Consider the following 20,765-nt stretch of genomic DNA (forward strand, 5'->3'; position numbering starts at 1 on the left):
TTTATGAAGCTTCATGATGAAGTTCAAAAAAACAGTATTTGCGTTCAAATGAATGCGAAAAAATTTGCGCGCTCCTCTACTGAGTTTTCTGGGAGTTTTTCCTTGTCTTCCTTGAGGGTTGAGGTTGGCTGAGCGGCAGTTCTATGAAGCCCTCTGTGACATGCAAACTTGTAAAACAAATAAAAAAAATATACTTAAATAGCCTACATAGGCTGCAACATTTAGCCTAATGCATTAAATAATGATAAACAATGATTTACATTTACATTTATTCATTTAGCAGACGCTTTTATCCAAAGCGACTTCCAAGAGAGAGCTTACAAAAGAGCATAGGTCACTGATCATAACAACGTGATAGTCCCAAACATTGCAAGTAGCCAAAACATGAAGCATACATTGTGAAAAGCTAAACAAGTGCCAAAGGGAAGACCCATAAGAGCATGCAGTTATACAAGTTACAAATTAAACAACATGAACCACAAAAGTGCAGGACTGTACCTGTAGAAGAACAATCAACAGTAAAATATTTCACAGCGAGTACAAGACTTAACTTAATTATATCTAACCTAAAAAGAGAAACAAGTCACTCAATAAGAGTCATTGTGATCCTGGAGCAAACTAACTAACAAGTCCAGCCAAGCATTCTTAAGTGCTGTTGTACTCCCGGAACAAGTGCGTCTTGAGCCTTTTCTTGAAGGTGGGGAGACAGTCAGTGTCCCTGATGGTGGTGGGGAGCTGGTTCCACCATTGGGGGGCCAGACAGGAGAAGAACTTGTGTTGGGACCGGGCAGTCTTGAGCGGTGGGACCACCAGGCGGTTGTCTGAAGAAGACCGTAGGTGACGGGTGGGGGTGTAAGGTTGCAGGAGAGACTTGATGTAGACGGGTGCAGTCCCGTTCACTGCTCGGAAGGTCAGTACCAGGGTCTTGAATCTGATACGGGCGTTGATGGGTAGCCAGTGGAGAGAGATGAGGAGCGGGGTAACATAGGAGCGTCTGGGTAGATTATAGACCAGGCGGGCCGCTGCGTTCTGAATCCTCTGAAGAGGGCGGGTTGCACATGCTGGGAGACCAGCGAGCAGCGAGTTGCAGTAGTCCAACTTGGAGAGGACCAGTGCTTGGACTAGCAGCTGGGTGGAGTGCTCAGACAGGTATCTCCTGATCTTCCGGATGTTGTAGAGGGTGAATCTACAAGACCGGGAGACTGCGGCGATGTGGGCCGTGAGGGAGAGCTTGTCATCCATGGTAACCCCAAGGTTCCTGGCAGAGGATGAGGGGATCACCGTCGCAGATCCCAGGGTGATTGACAGATCGTGGGAGATGGAGGGTTTAGCCGGGATGATGAGAAGTTCTGTTTTGGCGAGGTTCAGCTGGAGGTGGTGCTCGGTCATCCAGGCGGAGATGTCTGCGAGGCAGGCCTCAATCCTAGCTGAGATCCCCGGATCGGTCGGGGGGAACGACAGGTACAGCTGGGTGTCGTCGGCGTAGCAGTGGTAGGAGAAGCCATGGGAGGTGATGATTGGTCCAAGTGAGGTGGTGTAGAGGGAGAAGAGAGATTTGAAGGGAGATTTGATAGACAATATAGCCACGTTAAACATATGGCTATCCTGTATGGTCGTTTGTGATTTCAAATGTTTAGGCATCAGGCATAAGCCTATCTCAATCTAAATGATCAGAGTATAATTTTCATAGCGATATAATTGTTAACAGTAGCCTACAATTGCAAAACGAACCTAAATCTATAGGCTACATCTATCCTCCATTTTCCTGACACAATCACCATGGTAAAAAGTTAGGCTGCTGGGTTGATTAATAGTAGGCTATTTATTTAAAACATTGTCAAAAAAGTCTATTTAGATGGGTTTAGTGGGTGTCTGTTTTTTAATCAACAAAGTGTCTAAAAAAGGACCTCGACCTACGTAGCCTATCGTTCATGTGAATCATGGCATGTCATTTTAGTTTGATGAAGCAGTGGATGAGGGAGCTGTCATAGTACACGGCTTAAAGGGAACGTTCTTTCTGGAAGAAATCACGTGGCCGTGTGCATTGCTTTTGCCGTGGTGGATTGTATGATCCATGTTTTACCTTTCGGGCTGCTTAAGAATAGGGTGCATGTGCAATTAGCTTGACTACTTGAATCTGACCTTTTTTTGCGTGAACTGAAATTGGCCTTTATGGAACCTCTTTAGACCCGCTTGACTAATTAAACTAATACAAGTCTGGTTTGGGACTTCAATTGGTAAATGAACAGTATAACACACCAGGCAGGCTCAACCAGTCGATCAAGCTCTCTTCAATCTAGAGGGATCCTCTATCGTCTCACCCTGCAGCTGCTAGGGGTGTGCGATACTGCAAAATGTGATATCGATCCAATACCAAGGAGTAAATACAGGGGCAGTATTGCCAATACCGATACTTTTTACTTAGAAAAGCAGTTTATCTACTTTCGTGTCGTGGAAAGCAATGACTCATAATTTGAAGTGATTGCATCATCAATATGAAAATTTGAATTAAAATTTGAATTTTTATGATAATTGAATCCACACTAGGTGCTGCCATCTTGAATTAGTCAAAAAACAGTCGATTCAAGTTGAACCATAAATCAGAGGTGTCAACCCGCCCCCTGAATTGGTGACAGGGAACGACAGATTTATTTTGCTGCAGCACGTTTCACCGTGGATAAATGTAAGTATAAATAAATAAATGTAAGTATAAATAAATTAATGTGAACACATGAAAACGTAAATATATATATACACACAAATATATTATATATATATTTTGTATGTCAATTAGGCATTAAATTATATAATTTGTAATTTATTTAATCTTTGTGTTATAGAATTCTTTATTTATTCAAGTATTTAACCATTCAATTATTTAACAGGCTATGGTACTAATTTAAGGCTAATAGAGATGCCCAGTGTCAACTGCAGTTCGTGGCTGCCATAACAGCTGGAGAAAACGGCATTCTAAGTATTATAACTATGATGATTTTTCAGTTTGCAAATTTATGGTGCCCCCTCAGGAGTTGGGGCTCTACGCACAGCGCGTAGTGCGCGTTATGGGAGCGACGGCACTGGTTACTAGACTACACAACACAAACACTGTTTTTCACGTGATTTAACATAATATTTTGATGCAATTGCAATAAAGTTCTCACATTAAAGAAAGTTAGGACTGCGTTCATAACGTGATATAACATTTTAGTTGACATTGTCCAGGGCCCCTTAGATGTCACTCCTCTATGCCCCCTATAATCAGCCACACCTGCAACCACTAATTAAATGAGCCCGCAGCTCATTTCCATTACATTATACCAAATGTATGGGCATGGCTGTGAGCAAAACAACTGCTGCAGTGCATCTAAATGTAAAGCTTTTGAAAAAACACAGCATTAAAATTATTTAATAGTCTTTTTAATTGCCATTAGATAGGAGGGAAGATTACTAGTGCACACCCTATATCATGTAAGTTTTAACACGTTGCATAAAGCTTGTCCCAAAGACCCTCGATTAAAAAGTTTTTACTATTTATTATTACAGCAGAATTTGTGTATTTTTCTGGAAAAATAATAAGTTTTATCTAGGGGCTTAGCCCCCCCAAAAGTGGGAATCTAGATTCGCCCTTGTCCATGTCCCAGTCAATGAAATCAAAGAGGGATTTACACATGCATATACACATATTTAGTACATGATAGGCTATATAAGCGCTTTCAGTACATATATCCTCAGAAGTGTCCATGAATTCGTATGTATTAGATACTGTTTGGCCTTTTTTATCTACTTATTCTGAAAGAATTTAGATCATTATTTTCGCTAGCAAGATCTCATTCGATGATTAATTTCCATTAAGCCTACTGCCAGCAGGCACATTTAAAGAAATGTGATCTGATTGATTGGCGTAATGAGGCACTTAAGATAAGCCTATATATTTTCCCAAAACATACGCATTTAGCTTATCTGCAATTTTTTTGCCAAGCTGCATGTCTTGCTTTGGCAGCGGTGGCGACAGGGGTGGATTAAGGTGGTCAGGGGCCCCTCGGCTGCTCTTTGTGTGAGCCCCCCCCCTCCCCCCCTCTTAAATATTGTGCTTTACTAGAAATGGTCCGCATGCAAGTAAGGTGAACTGACATACACACACATTGAGACAGCCAACTCTACAGTGTTTTCTTTACATTCCTACAGTGTTAGAATCAGCCCTAACGCGTGAGTTCTAAATATTTCCGACGCTTCCACCAGAGTGAGTTATTTTTGCAAAACGGAAGGTAGCTAGCGCATACCTGTCAACATTTGAGTACCAAAACCCGGGAGATTTTTTTTTTTTTGGGGGGGGGAATTAATATAATGGGACTTATTCATGTTTTCTTTTTATTTCTTTTTATTGTAACATTGTGCCATTTTCAGTTCACTCTATAACATGGTGTCTGCCTCCGTCCGTCCCATAGTTACAAAGCTCAAAATCGCCTGTGTGCCCTTGTGGGCCTCCGCAGCGCGACTGTGCCGTTGTGATTTCATATGCTGCAGAACATCGTTTTTCCCACCGTGTGCGATATTTGCGTGACACACTTTGCATAAGGCGTGGGAATTGTCGATGCGGCTTGCTGATTAGACATTAAATTCCTCCATGTAGCCTACTGTCAGGGACGGACTGGGAGTAAAAATAGGCTCTGGACTTTGATCCAGACCGGCCCACCAGAACCGGTCCCGTATACGCCACCACAGCGAGCGCCCTGCTAATGCATGCAACTTCTGTGCCTGATGTGATGCTGTTATAGGGACTTCCACGCTTAATGCGAGCGCGCATAGCAAATTTTTTGGGGCTGATTTGAGCGAAAAAGTTTGTGAGGCTCTATGTAAAACAAACAAACATAGCCGCCTTTTCAATTGGTATAACATTGTCCAATGAAGGTAATTACGTTTACGTTTCTTGGCCTGGTTTTCCATCTTTATATTGTCTCTACTAGCTAGCTTTCGATCTGTCAGTGTCACCAGAGAATGTCTAATAAAGAGAGAACTCCCACTCTCGGGAAACTTCCAGGTTCTGAACTGGTTGCAGTTCCACTCAAGTTCCATATGAGGGCGCTAACGGTCGAGTGCAGAATGACTGGAGGTCTATGGAGCTATACCCCTTAAAATAAAAAATGTTGTCTAGTAATTTGAATTCTGAGATCGAAAGGGCAGGCAAAAAAAATACACACCGCGGGTGTTGGATTTTTTTAAAGTCGCGTTTCTGTTCTAAAAAAGACTTTGAAAATGGCATTGACGTCATACACAACGTACAACCAGAGCTACTGCGTGACGGCAAGCTCTGGTTACTTCCTCTTTTCTCTCGAGGCATCGACAACACAGCTGACAGGTTAGGCTCTCCCTGTCAATACACATGCTAGAAATAGTTTTGGCTTGCTAATGTTGTTGCTAATGTTGCTAATGCTCTGACATTCTGGTTCTGCTTCGGATGCCATCAAGCGGGATCTCTGGTCGTAGTCAGTCCTTCACTAACCAATCAGCCTTCGTTAGCAGAATGCTAGCGTGTTATGGGCCACAACGACTTACCATGTAAGAAATCGAAAGGACATAAGTACTCGTTCATTCAACTTTTGACTTGTAATCTATGTTGAACATGCAAAAACTACAATCAAATCTGAGATTTATCAACAACAATCAGGCGAAAGAGACAAATTTAGCCGTTTAGCTCCATAGACTCCCATTTATTTTGCACTCGACCGCGATCACTCCCAGTGGAACTCTGGTGGAACTGCAACAAAATTCGGTACAATGGGGCTTAATAGGGAGTGGGCAGGCTTTCCTTAAACAGGCTCTGGTGTCACTGTTGTTTAGCCTGACGTTGTCATACTCATAATTCTAGTCAGAATATGAGTCTGAAAACTCTCTGTTTGGCTGTGACTACGGGGCGTGTTTCAACCGAACTCGTAAAACAAATGCCTCTTCGCTCAATTGGATAGACCTACAACCAATCAGAGCAACGTAATATGTTGTTTGTTGAAAACGAATTCAACCCAAGCGCTCTTTCGTGAGGTTGTTGATTACGTTACTGTTGATCATCTGTCCATCATCGTATAAAGCCCGCCCTGGCAATTTCATTGGTCCGTCCTGATTCTGGTTTTCTGTAGTTGTCCCCAATACGAGTAGCCTGACGTTGTCATACTCATAATTCTAGTCAGAATATGAGTCTGAAAACTTTCCGTTGGGCTGTGACTACGGGGCGTTTCAACCGAACTCGTAAAACAAATGCCTCTTCGCTCAATTGGATAGACCTACAACCAATCAGAGCAACGTAATATGTTGTTTGTTGAAAACGAATTCAACCCAAGCGCTCTTTCGTGACGTTGTTGATTACGTTACTGTTGATCATCTGTCCATCATCGTATAAAGCCCACCCTGGCAATTTCATTGGTCCGTCCCGATTCTGGTTTTCTGTAGTTGTCCCCAATACGAGACCCTCCAGACCCAACTTCCCGACCAAATTTTTTTGTGGGCGGTGAGAAGTTGGGCTGCCAGCCAGGGCCAGGATAATTGTTGTGTGCAAAGACGTTCATTTGGAATATACCAACCGTCCTGGGGGAAAGGGGGGCCGGCCAACCGTGTTGCTCAATCTTCTGCCGAAATTTTCATTAGTAGTAAAAAAAATTATAAGGCAAAATTATAAGGCAAGCGAATTATAAGGCAACCAGAAGTGCCTCGGCCCATCGGGAATTTTCCAGGTGCTCCCGATGGCCAGTCTGCTACTATGTAGCCTACTGTTAATTTGCAGCTATATATTTATTTTTTTGCCGTAGCACCACCTGAGACTTTTGCCATTTCTACAAGTGATTCTGTATCAAAAATCAACCGTGTATTTTTCAAATTCTCCCGCCTACCTGCGGAGATATCAACAGCGCAACTGGGTTGTAGGATGTAGTTAATATAGACGGGCTCTGGTTGCGGTCACAAATGTAGGATGCATTTCATACAAGATCTGGAAACTGGACAACATTGAAATAATATATTGATGCTAATATTTATATAACGAGGTTTGGCCATACAAATTACGGGAGTTTCACGGGAGAAATTACAAAACGGGAGGGTTGTTGACAGGTATGAGTTAGCGTTAGCAAAGAATGTATATATTCAATATACGTAAGTGGAAAGAATACCAGATAACCCTTTGCCTCCACAGCCTCAAAACAATTACTATACTATGAACGGAATGTAACTATGAACAGCAAAGTAACAGAATACCCTGCATTCACAGTTCAACTGCAAGCTGGTAATCACTTTTAGCTTTATTAATCACTTGCTTATTAAAAAAGAAAAAGTTTCTTATGGGCCAATTAGGGTCTTTATTTTGTTCCCGCTGAAGCACATATAAAATATTCAAAAACAATCCGGCCAATCCGGGGCCCCCTGCACACGTGGGGCCCCTAGGCTGCAGCCAAGGCAAGCCTGTGCAAGTGTGCATTAATCCGCGCCTGGGTGGCGGTGTTTGATTTAACCATGATAATATGCTTATTGTCTTCGTAGAGACTCATTATAATAATTTGCTCTGATGGCGAGAATATCACCGCTCTCTCTTTCGTCTTTTGCGCCATCATACCGTTAGAAAATCACGGTTTTGGTGATCGACCTTTCCTGACTTTTGAAGTAGGACGTGCACAAGCAACTTCCCTGATAAGTTTAGCCTGGTTGAAATTCACCACATGATTTGGATGCGGATTAGCCGTTGACGAACCGATATTTTCTGTTCTCAATCAGCTCGCTAATGTTGACGGGCTAAAGGGACAATTGATTAACTTATGCAAAACAGTTGTGTGGCAAGTAGCCTAGGCCAAGTTTACTGAGAGGGAAATAGAAGTTGAATTCTGGTAGCAGTGTGAGCAGGGGCCTTTTTATATACATTTGTAAAATAATGTAGCTGTAGGCCTACTCATGTAAGAAACGATTAGGCCTATTTTACAATTGGCATATACTGCATTTAGTAAGTAGCCTATAACAGCAAGTAGCCTACATCAAGAATCAGAAGTGAAAAGTGATTTGTACAAATGAATACAAAGAAGGATTCTCGCTTACCCGACAGTGACAGCAGTCATAACTACAACATAATTCACATAATACCCTCATTCCGATAATAGTATAGTTAAGCACAACATCGACATCAACATCGTTTTTCAAGTGCAGCTCCAAATTAGTACTCTTATCTTCCGAATAAAAGTTCCCCCCGGAATAAAAGTACCCCCCGGAAAATTGCCAAATCAGCACAAAAACTGTGTCCATATGCGATCAAAATGTGTTCCTATCAGTGTAAGTGCGCATCTTTTACTGTCACTTGCAATCAGGAGTAGAAATGGACAGCAAATATACCATTGCTAGGAAAAAACTTCAACACTTGTGGTTTGGAAATGCATAATCATTGTTAGAAATGTTCAAAAAAGAGGCTGTTACAAATATATGGTAGTTTTCCTCAAAAACTTACAGTCAACATGACTGCAACATAACATGAAAACCACTGGACATACTTAGTTATTACAAAGTAAAAAAAGAGGCTGTCTAGTTACAAACATACATGTACTAGTACTACTTTTCCTTAAACAGCTTACAGTCAACATGACAACCACTACCAAATAAAGCATTAGGAAGATACTTCAATGCCTGTAGCTTGGAAATACATAGTTACAAATCTGTCAAATAACAAACATTCCATGACTACTGGTATACGGTACCTCATCAAACTTATAGTAGACACGACTGCCGCGCAGCACAATTGCAGGTGCTGTGATATTTCTGATGACATCATCTGCAGCACCTCATATTCCGCGTCTTGTGCGGCATACATTCCTGAACTTGCACCAGTACTAGTTAACGCTACACCTTCAAAGTATCTACTGTACTTGAGTTTGCAAAATATAAAAAAGTAAATGCCCTGGGATTTCTATTTGACGATGAGAGGGTCGTTGTCTATAGTTGTGACTGTCATGCTGGTGTGCTGAATGGGAACCGTTGTGTGAGTGTACGGTAGCTAGAGCTAACATCCGAGCCATAATGAGGCTCTGGCTAACATTTACTAGCTTGCATTGACAACCAGTTGGTAGCTAATGTCGTTGGCTAATGTAAGCTACTTGCCAATAGCTAGCTAGCTAAGGTAGCTAGCACTAACGTTTTCACATCAAAGAGTTCAAATTCCGAAAAAAATGCATGGAATTTTCTAAAATTATATCTCGATTTTTCCCAAAAAAAATAAACGTACCGTCCAAAATAAAAATGTACCGGGTGGACTTTTCGGGTAAAAAAAATAAACGTACCGGTACGTTTATTCGGAAGATGAGAGTAGGCCTACGTCTATTTTCTTGAGACAATCATTCGGATTTTACGAGTAGCACGACATACAAATCGTATAGACTCTCAAGTGAAGCACAACATAACTTACATTTTAATGAAACATGTTCTACCCTACTGACCAGGGTCGGACTGGCCATCGTGAGGCTTTGGAGATTTCCCGAACGGCCGGTCAAACAAACGGCCGCCACGGCCACGGCACTATTCAAGAAAAAAAATCCTAATAGTTTACGCTCACTTTGAGGACGGCCTTACAATTTGGGTTGGCTCATTTCACGAAACAGAAATGACATTCTATAAACAACACGTGCAAACCTCCAAACCGCTGGGCACTTGCTCACAACAGATTGGAATTTTTCATTCCTTTAATCAAATTGCAATTGTATTAGCACATCCTTGTAAATGACAAGTGCAATTGCCTACAGTTTGCACACATTTTAAATGATTTCGCACATCTTTGAAATGGTTAGGTATAATTGCCTTCAATTAGGCCAACTATCAATTGAAAATATCTTGCTGGTCTAAACTGACTGTTGTTTTTCAGTCAAGTGGTTGTTCTCTGCAAAACATATTGGCATAATTTCCTTGTGTACGTCATCACCTGCACACTAGTTCACTCCACTGTCAAAATCTTTCAGGCACATAATACCATGAAAAACATAATGGTATATACTGTAATATGGATCTCTTGGATCATGTGCTTACAGTTATTGTCAGGTGCAAATAGAACTTTACAAAACAAGGGGACACATCCGATCACCAATCACACAGTAAGTTTAGTTAGCTGACAGGAGCTATCCAGGAGTATAAATCCTTCCATCAAATATTTAGAGCTTGTCCCATGCTGCCATTTCAGAGAATGGTGTAGTCACCCACATTCCCAGTCTTGGCCCATACAATACCCAGACACTCCTGGTGTCCTTGGACTGCCTGCACTCCGATCTTATGAGACCTACATGAGACCACTTTCTTACATTTGTCATTGTGTGGGACAATGTAAGCTTCCACCGTCACCCACTCATCAGGATTCACTGCCCATCAAAGAATGCTGATGGTGCTCATATCACCTGACTCCCTATTCCTTAGTCCTATCCAGGAGTTTTTTTCTGCATGGAGGTGGAGGCTTTATGAGCATTGGGCTCAAAACCAGGAGGTGCATTTCATGCCAGGCTTACTGTAATGCACCCCCTGCTAACTCTGACGAGGAAAGTGTCACTTGCCTGAAACTTACTGTGGTTACTCATACTACTTGTGTAGGTTATACATAATGTTAGTTTTGATGTGCTTATTGTATGAAAGTATATTGTGCTGTACACATTTCCTGTAACAGTAACCAAGATGTATGGCAATTCTAGTAACAATTTCCATGGCAGTGCAATATGTGATGTGAAACCTTATAGGCTACTCTTGAATTACTGTAATCTTTTTTCTGTTTGATACACATTTACATTTTACATGTATTCATTTAGCATACGTTTTTATCCAAAGCGACTTCCAAGAGACAGCTTTACAAAAGTGCATAGGTCAATGATCCTAAACAACGAGATAGCCCCAAAAACATTGTGGTTAGCCAAAACATGAAGCATACACTACAGTATTGTTGCTTGCTTTTATACAGGTACACTCTTGCACTTTTGAGGTTCATGTTGTTTGGTTGTAACTTGTTTGGCTACATGCTCTTATGGTTCTTCTCTTTGGCACTTACTATATTTGGGTTTTTCACAGTGTACGCTTCATGTTTTGGCTACCGGAAATGTTTGGGGCTATCGCGTTGTTATGATCAGTGACCTATGCACACTTGTAAAGCTCTCTTGGAAGTCGCTTTGGATAAAAGCATCTGCTAAATGAATAAATGTAAATGTAGATTGAGACACATTGTATTCTGGAAAGAAAACATCTACTACAGTAACTGTAGCACAGGTTCACTGCCATACTAACAAAACATCTAAACATTTTGACCTGCAGTGTTTACACAATGCCAAAGAGACTTTTCATTTTGGGGGCACTGACTATTTGTATGAGAAACGGATTTAGTTTTGACTGATAAGTTGTCTGTTTTCGGAAAGAGATGACCCTTTGCAGGTGTTCCATGGTGTTTTGCTGAACCATCTGGGTTATTTTGGCCAATGTATTTAAAGGTTTGAGAATGTTCTCTTTTTTTCTCGAGAGATGAGCCAAAGCAATCGAGAAGGAACTTTTCATTTTGGGGGCACTGACTATTTATATGAGAAAATGATTTGGTTTTGAAGCATGAGTTAACTGTTTTGGGTGAGATATGACCTTTTGAAGGTGATCTATGTAGTTGTGCTGAACCATATAGGCTTTTTCGCTAAATGCACGTGGAGCTTTGAGAATGTAATTTCTGTTTCAAGAATTGAGCCAAAGCAATGGAGAAAAACTGTAATACCATTCAACTGTTTAACTGGAGCGATCCAAAATCCAAACGGTGCACTTGTATGGAAGCAAATCAGTGCCAAAATGTTTTGAATTTGAAAAGGCATCGAATACTTAATATTGAAATTTAGACAACACTGAATTCTCATCTGAATATATTTAAATGTAAAATAAAATTCAGGTTGCTCAAATACGAGCCCAAAAAAATTGATCTTAAAAATTCAACCATAAAAAACTCGACCCTATCAAATTCGATCCGAAGATTTTCGAGCTGAAAAAATCGAGCCCTAAAAATTTGTTGGTGTGGATTTTTGGACCAACGAATGCAGGGATTCACACCAATGAATGCAGGGATTTGTAACTTGTCTTTGTCAGGTTGCAAACGAATGTAATAGGATCATTTATTTGTGAATCGCGTTACATTTGTGAATCACGAAATACATTTGTGAATCGTGTTACGTTTGTTTGAATCGTGTTACGTTTGTTTGTTTGAATCGTGTTATGTTTGTATGAATCGTGTTACGTTTGTTTGGATCGTGTTAAGTTTGTTTGAATCGTGTTGCGTTTGTTTGTTTGAATTATGAAACTAACCTAACTCCATATCGGTCACTGTATAGTATTCCTTTCACTAGTTTTTTTTTTAAATAGGCTGTAGGGCTAAATATATGGCTATTCTAGATGGAACTCATCACATATGTTGCTTTTTTTTCTTTGTGATATGAGTATGATTTCCAACGCATTGTATCGGATGAAATAAACTGTAAACATGAACAGCTCCGTCGTTGTTCTCGCCAGGCAAATAAAGCTTAATAGTTATTTTGGTAACCGAAATCTTCCATAATGCAGACTTACCATAGCTTACTGTCAACTTTATATTCAAACGAAATGCCACGAAATTCACACTGCCTTCAATTTCACATCAGTGTTGAAATGTGACCTGTATTTTATATGTTCAACCTAAAAACCAAACGTCTATTAATGGATATAACGTGATCTAACAAGACGTGTTGATAATGTAATTAATAAAAGCTCGAGAAGTGTGTCTAAAATATACTTTATTGGACATTTGCCTTTGAAAGGGGAATATTCGCAGAACCATATAGGCTACAAGACGTTTCCATCAGATGTAAGTGGGGGTGAAACATATGTAGTGTCTGAGGACCTTCATTGTCCCACAAAAGGAGTCTGGCTTGATGACACGATCAAAAAAATGATAATGGGTGTATTTAACAAAAGCTTCTGAAGGCAAGACTAATATTATTTAAATATATATCATTTCCTATTGTGGTTAACAGTTAAAGTATTAATCTTCGTCTTTGCTCCAGAAAGACATGTCAACAATCTATGCTCGCGCTTAACATAATATATTTGCCATCATGTCATGAACGTTTTTACGAAAAATCTAATCTGTTTTAAAATAACGGGAATAAACTATGTTAACAACATTTCATGTATGTGTGACAACGATTTGCTAAACTTGCTACAACAAGGCAGGCAGCTCAAGCCATTTCTCCCTGTGCTCATTCACTATAAGTCTATGGCTCATTCAGCTCAATGTATATCGGCCATCGGCCAATATGAACTTTTGTGCTCGTGCCCTGTTAGTATCCGCGAGCATATTTGCAGGCAACTTTTATTGACGTAGGCAAATAAATAGGGTGCTAGTTTACCCATTTCGGATTGGTTTCAAATTTAGCAAAAATCGGGAAAAATTATTCTATGAAAAAGCTAGTAGTATAAGCCAGGTTCGAGAATCGAACAAAAATTATTGAGGGAGATAGTTTTGTAAATGTTGACTGGAATGAAAATGACCGGAAGACACGGGAACCTAACCTTAATGCAATACCACCTACATCCACCGGGGCCGTTGCTTCAAGCCGAGGGGAGAGGGGTAGGGGTCTGGGACAGGTAGACCAATCGAGCCTCAATGCAATCGAACCAACTTCTGACATATCAGAGCACAGACCTTCATTAAAGCACTCCGAGGAAGCGGGAAACCTTCAAGCTCAAGAAGAAGAGGAAAAGAACGATGGCTACCCGTGACCAGACCCCCAGACCCCCGTTTTCTGTAGCCCTTGCTAACTTACAGTACCTAGTGTCTGCACTGCACTGAGATGCTACTAGCTAGGTTATCGACAAGTCGGAGCAAATTTACAAATTAGCCGTTTCATCAATAAAATAAAAACATTTTCAGCGACTGAACTGCCTATTTCTCGTCACATTTTAAATCAGATGCTGATTTAACCGTACCGTTTAGCTGAAATATGAAAAGTAAAAAATTACAGTTGTGAGGTTTGTCCGCCTTGCTTGACATCTTGCAATGACTTCTGGGAAATCAGAAGCGTTCTCGCTGATCAAGTCACCATCCGATGCATCCTTGATAAAAGGGGCGGATCAGGAACATTTCCAGGTATTTTTGGCGTTCTTGGTGACTTGTGTCCTTTGGATTGGAACCGTACTTGGGCAATAAAAGATGACGTCAAACGAGTTCGCAAGATCACAAGAATGGAAAAAAACGTGGATTGATAAACAGCCCATATAAATCTATGCTCGCGACTGGTTGTCGCAAAGTATGACGTGTACAGTTAGTTGCAAGCGTGCACGAGGTCTCGGAGCTAGGGAAAAAAAGAGCCACTCTTTAAAGCTTGACCGGAAGACACGGAAGTGGAAAGATGGCCGCGTCCAGTCTCGCGCTCTCGCTTGCCTCACTGCGCCACTGAGCACTTTTCATAGAAATGAATGGGGACGCCATCTTGGAAGACAAAAGTAGCTCACTCTAGTTATATTAACTCCATGACCTGTCCTCGATATCCCGGATGTTTAAAATCTGAATTTTTTAAGCTCTAAATTTTTCGGGTCGAATTTGATATGTTCGAATTTCTTTGGCTCAAATTTTTAAGATCGATTTTTTTTGGCTCGTATTTGAGCAACCTGAATTTTATTTTACATTGAAATATATTCAGATGAGAATTCAGTGTTGTCTAAATTTCAATATTAAGTATTCGATGCCTTTTAAATTCAAAACATTATGGCAGTGATTTGCTTCCATACACTTGTCCGTCCATTTTAAAGATCACGATTGGTCAAAAATCAATCGTTTTCCGGGTACAGCCTATTCGTTGGAGCTATGTTAGCTAACGTCGTTGTTTCTTTGGCAAAGAAATGGAAAGGAAAAGAAAAGGAGAAAAACAACGGGCACAGCAAGCAAATGCTGCACAATGTAGAAGTATAGAATACATGTTTACGCCATCAAAAGACGGAGAGAGTTTGCAGCCCAAAGATGCGGCTGAACCAGAGGCGCCAGGTGCAAGTAGCTGTAAACTGCTGTAATTTCGACATTTAGAAAATTCAAATATCATTCCAAACCATATTGTTTTAATTTTTCTTAAAACATTATACATTTGGTATAACTGTTGGCCAATATATAGGCTATACATTTTAAATTAAGTAATAGAAATGGCCAAGAGAAAAAGGCACTCATCTAAATATGCACAACATGTTTTTTGGCTTCAAATAATAAATGTGCTATGTGGCTCAAATGCAATTGTCTTGATTTTTTGTTCTGTGTATTAAAGCAGGCACACAGGTGACACAGGGAAAGAGATGGAGGCTGCTGTGGTGACAGGGTCCTGTGGAGAGACTATGACAGGTGCAGCACTAAAACTGTACACAAGAGTCAGTCTGTTAACGGGGTTATCATATGGAAATTTGTTTGTTGAATTGATTGTCATTATTGAATATAGTTAACTGATTATTGTTCTTTTGCAACATCAAATAGCAGATGCAGAAACAGAGACAAGTATGGAAAAAGAAAGTGAAGGAGAAAGTGGAGGGGGGGGGGGGGGGCTGGCCAGTCTGTGTTTCAAAGTCCCGGGCTGTTTTTCAGTCCCAGTCCGACCCTGCTACTGACAGTTTCCTCAAAGCCTAAGACGAGGGAACTTAGGCTAAACATTGTAAAAATCGCTTTGGTTCGTCAACTAGCAATACGCTAGGAAGGCAGTGCGCGTTCACGCGTAGGGGAGTGGGATTCTGCGGGGGAGTGAGAATAGGGGTTATGCGCAACATTCTTCCGGGTTCTACAAAACAGATGTAACTACTTCCGGCCGGCCGCTACTGAGGTAAACACAGCGTAGTAAAGGCCACCTACTAGCCGGTGTTTAAAGGAGCTACCCTCAATTACAATTTCCCATGTACACAGGATTGCCAAACGGACTTCCAGAGCCCCGAGTACCCTGTTAGACAAAGTATTTACGTTTTACGCCTCCTCATTTATTCATAATTATGAAGGTATTACGTAGTTTTTGCTAATGGCACCGGATATAGCAATTGTGTTAGCTAACATGACAGTAAGCTAGTTAGTTAAGACTTGTATGCTATCAGTAGGTAATCCACCTGACTGTAGGTCTAACGTGTCGACTGTAGGTCTAATGTAGACTGTTGTTCTGACAGGTGTTTTTAGATTTCTACAACATTGTTAGAAAAAATAATAAAAGTACAGAATGGATGAATGTTGTATCTTCTTGTCCACCAGTTTCAAACAAAGACAGGTTGACAGGTAATGTCAGTGTCAGAGCATCTTGTCACAGGTCCATGCAGAATAATAAAAAAAAGCTTGAGAGTAGGCTAATGTTTAGGGATGGGTTTACTAGACCAATTCTTAATTCAGCGATATCTGAATAGTAGCAAAATTCATATTTCATTGATAACTTAGCACTATCTGTGTAGCTATGTAACCTTCTGTAACGTTGTAGTTAATGTGTAGAGCTAGCGTTAGTGCTACCTCCTGGGAAACGTTAAGCTATTATAACGTTATATGAACTAATCACTTTATTCCTGTCACATTTAGCCTAATGTAGAGAGTAATACAAATGATAAAATCCTTGAACTTCCCTGTCAATATAAGTTATTTGGATCACCTAGCGCTGCAGATGTGTACAGAAGTTAAGTGGAAACGATTACATCTGTTTTCCGGTTCGAACGCTGAGCGCTCCGCATAACCCCTATTTGGTCCAACACCTGTTTCAATCGTCATTTGCCTGAGGAAGCAACCTCCGTTAGCCAGGCTAGTTTTGCCCGATCACTTGGTCAGGCTATTTAAAGGTATCGGGGTCAAGTGACTTTTTGTGCATAGACAAGTGAAACGTAAATGTATTTGTCCAAAGGTCAAGAGCCTCAAAAAGTTAATATCAAGCCCTGCAATCCAGTGGCCAGAGATATATGATGACCTGATCGACACTCCAAGTGTAATAGACCGGGGGAAGTTCGTCTTTTGCAACCGACATGCGCAGTTGAGCCTACTTGACAGTTGTGTGACGTAGGGTGATAATTGATATCAAAGATATCAATTTGAAGATTAAAGATTTATTATGATCTTTATTATGTCGATGGTATAAATTCAATAATCCTCCATAGTTGCTAACTATATTTGCCAACCAAATCCCGATAAGAAAATAATAGGTGGCGGTAATGCACTTTCGCGCTGGTTGCCATCCGCCATTAAACAGAAGAAGAAAGCTCACAATATTTGCGCCATGATGGTATCTTAGCTTCATCATTTCGGCAGAGAATATCTAATAAAGGGAGAACTTCCACCAGAGAAGGTCTAATAAAAGGAGAACTCCCACTCTCGGGAAACTTCCGGGTTCTGAACTGGTTGCAGTTCCACTCAAGTTCCATATGAGGGCGCTAACGGTCGAGTGCAGAATGAATGGAGGTCTAAATCCACTTTTCTCAGGATATAATTTTTGGTCTAGTAATTTGAATTCTGAATTCGAAAAGGGAGACAAAGGGAGAAAATACACACCGTTGGGTGTTTTTAAAGTCGCCTTTCCGTTCTAAAAAGCCTTTGAAAATGTAATTTACGTCATACACATCGTACGACCAGAGCTACTGCTTGACGGCAAGCTCTGGTTACTTCCACTTTTCTCTTGAGGCATCGACAACACAGTTGACAGGTTAGGCTCTCCCTGTCAATACACATGCTAAAAAGAGTTTTGGCTTGCTAATGTTGTTGCTAATGTTGTTAATGCTCTGACATTCTTGTTCTGCTTCGGATGCCATCAAGCGGGATCTCTGGTCGTAGTCAGTCCTTCACTAACCTATCAGCATAAATAGCAGAATGCTAGCGTGTTATGGGCAACAACCCTGTAAGAAATCGAAAGGACATAAGCACTCGTTCATTCAACTTTGGACCTGTAATCCATGTCGAACATGCAAAAACTACAATTTATCAAGACAATCAGGCGAAAGAGACACATTTAGCCGTTTAGCTCCATAGACTCCCATTCATTTTGCACTCGAACGCGATCACTCCCAGTGGAACTCTGGTGTAACTGCAACAAAATTCGGTACAATGGGGCTTAACAGGGAGTGGGCAGGCTCTCCTTAAACAGGCTCTGATTTCAGTTTCGGTGCTCCGTTCAAACCTGGCCCCTCCTTCGTTTCAAATTTAACGTAGTGTGAATGTTTGCAAGCAGCATGGCTTCTTCGGCTAAAAGACGAGCAGTTGGAGTGGGTGAAAATCCAGAGGAATGTGAGGATAAGAGCTCGGACGAGGGCTTGGAAGACGACGATGAATCAGGAGAAGAAGACAGTGAAGCCTCAGACGAAGAGATCAATGAAGTAAATTGACGTGTGTGTGTGTGTCTGCATTCAAGGCCTAGCTAGCTAGCTAACTGGCTAACAAACCATATGTCAGAACGCTAGCTATGTAGTTAGGAAGCTATATATATCTGGTTTATTTAGATATACATTTAATCACATCTGACCAAGTCTTGTTTCGTATGTCAGGAGGTAATCGTGGACTTCGAGGCGCATACAATCTCAGATAATGATTTCAATGGTGTTAAAAAGCTATTGCAACAGGTATGTAATGGCAAAAGTAATACGGTATCCCTATTGACACCACTACCTAATATTTTCATCAGCTTTGAATTTAATTTTCACTGCGATCTTCATTATGAACGCTTTTAATTCTCTTATTTTCAATGCAGCTGTTTCTAAAGGCTCATGTAAACACGTCAGAGATGACGGACATCCTTATCCAACAGAACCACGTCGGAAGCGTCATTAGGGTGAGGAGAAGGAGACCATCGATGCGTGTCCTGTTAAACATGGAGAAATAGATTGAACTGGAATTGGATAGCTTTTGAACAATACATCTCTGCATTTTGTTCTAGCAAGCAGAGGTACCAGAAGACAGTGACAACGAGGGGGATCTTGATGAAGTTTTCGGATTCATCAGTATGCTTAATCTCACAGAGAGAAAGGTATGGCACACAAATACCAAGCCAAAAATACAGTGAACTTTATTACGGCAGTGTAGTTGCGATTAACTTCTTTCTTTACTTTATTGATGTGTTTGCAGGGGGTCCAGTGTGTTGAGGATGTGAAGGAGCTGGTTCTGGCCCAATGTGAGAAGAGCTGCCCACACAGCATGACGGAGCAGCTGGAAAAGGTGCTCAACGACACTAGTAAGCCTGTGGGTTTGCTGCTGAGCGAACGCTTCCTCAATGTCCCCCCACAGATTGCATTACCCCTGCACAAACAGCTCCAGTAAGTACCGCTCCACCACCTCACCTCAGAACACTACCCCTCTCAGCATGGCATGCTCTCAGGTCACAGCAGGTTCAGGGAGTTTCCATGGTGACTTTTGCTTTGTCAGTGTGTTGTCTGCCATGTGCAATGTTGTTGACAAGAATGAATAGGGCAGCTAGAACTATGTAAACTATCTTACAGGGATTCATCACATAACTTTACTGTGACTTAACAAGTCAACACATCTAACTTTTGATTGCCCTCCTACTTGTTACACTTTACAATTCTACCAAGATATATTAATATTGTTGTAAGAGATTATTTTGTTCAGAACTGATTTAACATTCATGACTGTGTAAGCCTGCAGCATTAATACTGAATAATGCAAGTCAGTTGTGTAACCACTTGCCTAAAAAAGTGAGCTCACAACATATCTTAAGTCTGATTTCAAAGAACAAGTGTCATGTTAAATGGCAAAAAAATAATCTGATATGCATTTTTATTTGTTTTTTTCTTCTGCCAGGGAGGAGATGGCAGAGGCCCAGAGGACCAATAAGCCCAGTGGGAGGTGTCACTTCTGTCTGATGATCAGCAAGACCTGCAAGGAGGCAAACAAAACCATCCCAGCCAGAGGCCAAGCCCCAAAAGAGGAACTGATGTTTGCCAATGCGGAGGAGGAGTTCTTCTATGAGGTACAATAGGGCTTTTAAGGAATTTTCTGCAACATTTGTAGTCGCACAGAAGTTGTGTGTGGGTGGAAGGCAATGCATGAAACCTAAAAAACATGAGCCATTTGGCAACATCAATCATGGCAGTATTTAGGTGCACCCATGTAAATAGTCACTGACCTTTTGACTCTGTCTCCACAGCAAGCCACCATTAAGTTCAACTACTCTGTCCAGGAGGAGACTGATTCTTGCCTCACTGGGAGGTGGTCCTTCAACGACGTCCCCATGAAGCCCTACCGTACCGTGATGTTGATTCCAGCCGACAAGATGCCCACAATCATGGAAAAGCTCAAAGAGTACCTCACTTTGTGAAATAAACTCTTGAAAACATAAGATGGACACCCTCACTCATACTACAACTGGATAATTTTGGAAGGTATACGGAAAGGAGGACTATATATGCATCAAAATGTATTTACAAACTGTTATTGTGTGTAAAATAACCTGATGCATTGAATACATCATATGTACACCACTGTAATGGTCTCTTAAGGTATATACACCATTTGGTAGTTCCTAGAATTTTCCTGACCTGTTAATGAAAGAAATCCCCTGAAGAACATGCTACAATGCAGAAGTGTATTTACAGGAAAATCAACATCAAGTATTGTACAAACGGTTCCTTACATATAACTTCTGCACAGAGAATTTTGTATACAATACAAGGTTTTGCATAATAAATAATACGATTTCAAATAATATTTCTAAATGCCAGTTTGTATTTGTCATGTTGATGACTATGGTAGCTCAAATATTCCAATAATCTACTGTCTTAAC

The 20,765-nt window shown here is 40.9% G+C and overlaps 1 protein-coding gene across 1 annotated transcript; it reads left to right on the top strand.

Moving 5' to 3' along the window:
* Positions 1–18,129: 18,129 nt before the first annotated feature.
* LOC124475994 (BRCA2 and CDKN1A interacting protein) lies at positions 18,130–20,697 on the top strand. Its single transcript, XM_047032928.1, has 7 exons — positions 18,130–18,345; positions 18,514–18,588; positions 18,717–18,797; positions 18,903–18,992; positions 19,091–19,278; positions 19,784–19,952; positions 20,130–20,697. Exons 1-7 carry the CDS (start codon positions 18,187–18,189, stop codon positions 20,298–20,300), a joined length of 933 nt encoding a protein of 310 aa, XP_046888884.1. The 5' UTR covers positions 18,130–18,186; the 3' UTR covers positions 20,301–20,697.
* The last annotated feature ends 68 nt before the right edge of the window (positions 20,698–20,765 follow it).

Source organism: Hypomesus transpacificus, chromosome 13 (genome assembly GCF_021917145.1).
Source record: "Hypomesus transpacificus isolate Combined female chromosome 13, fHypTra1, whole genome shotgun sequence".
Classification (NCBI taxonomy): domain Eukaryota; kingdom Metazoa; phylum Chordata; class Actinopteri; order Osmeriformes; family Osmeridae; genus Hypomesus; species Hypomesus transpacificus.

Excerpts from the sequence above, each read along its gene's own strand:
- LOC124475994 (XM_047032928.1), top strand. The coding sequence starts at position 18,187 with ATGTTTGCAAGCAGCATGGCTTCTTCGGCTAAAAGACGAGCAGTTGGA. Across the intron at positions 18,798-18,902 it reads ACGTCGGAAGCGTCATTAGG|CAAGCAGAGGTACCAGAAGA; the intron begins GTGAGGAGAAGG and ends ATTTTGTTCTAG. Across the intron at positions 19,279-19,783 it reads CCCCTGCACAAACAGCTCCA|GGAGGAGATGGCAGAGGCCC; the intron begins GTAAGTACCGCT and ends TTCTTCTGCCAG.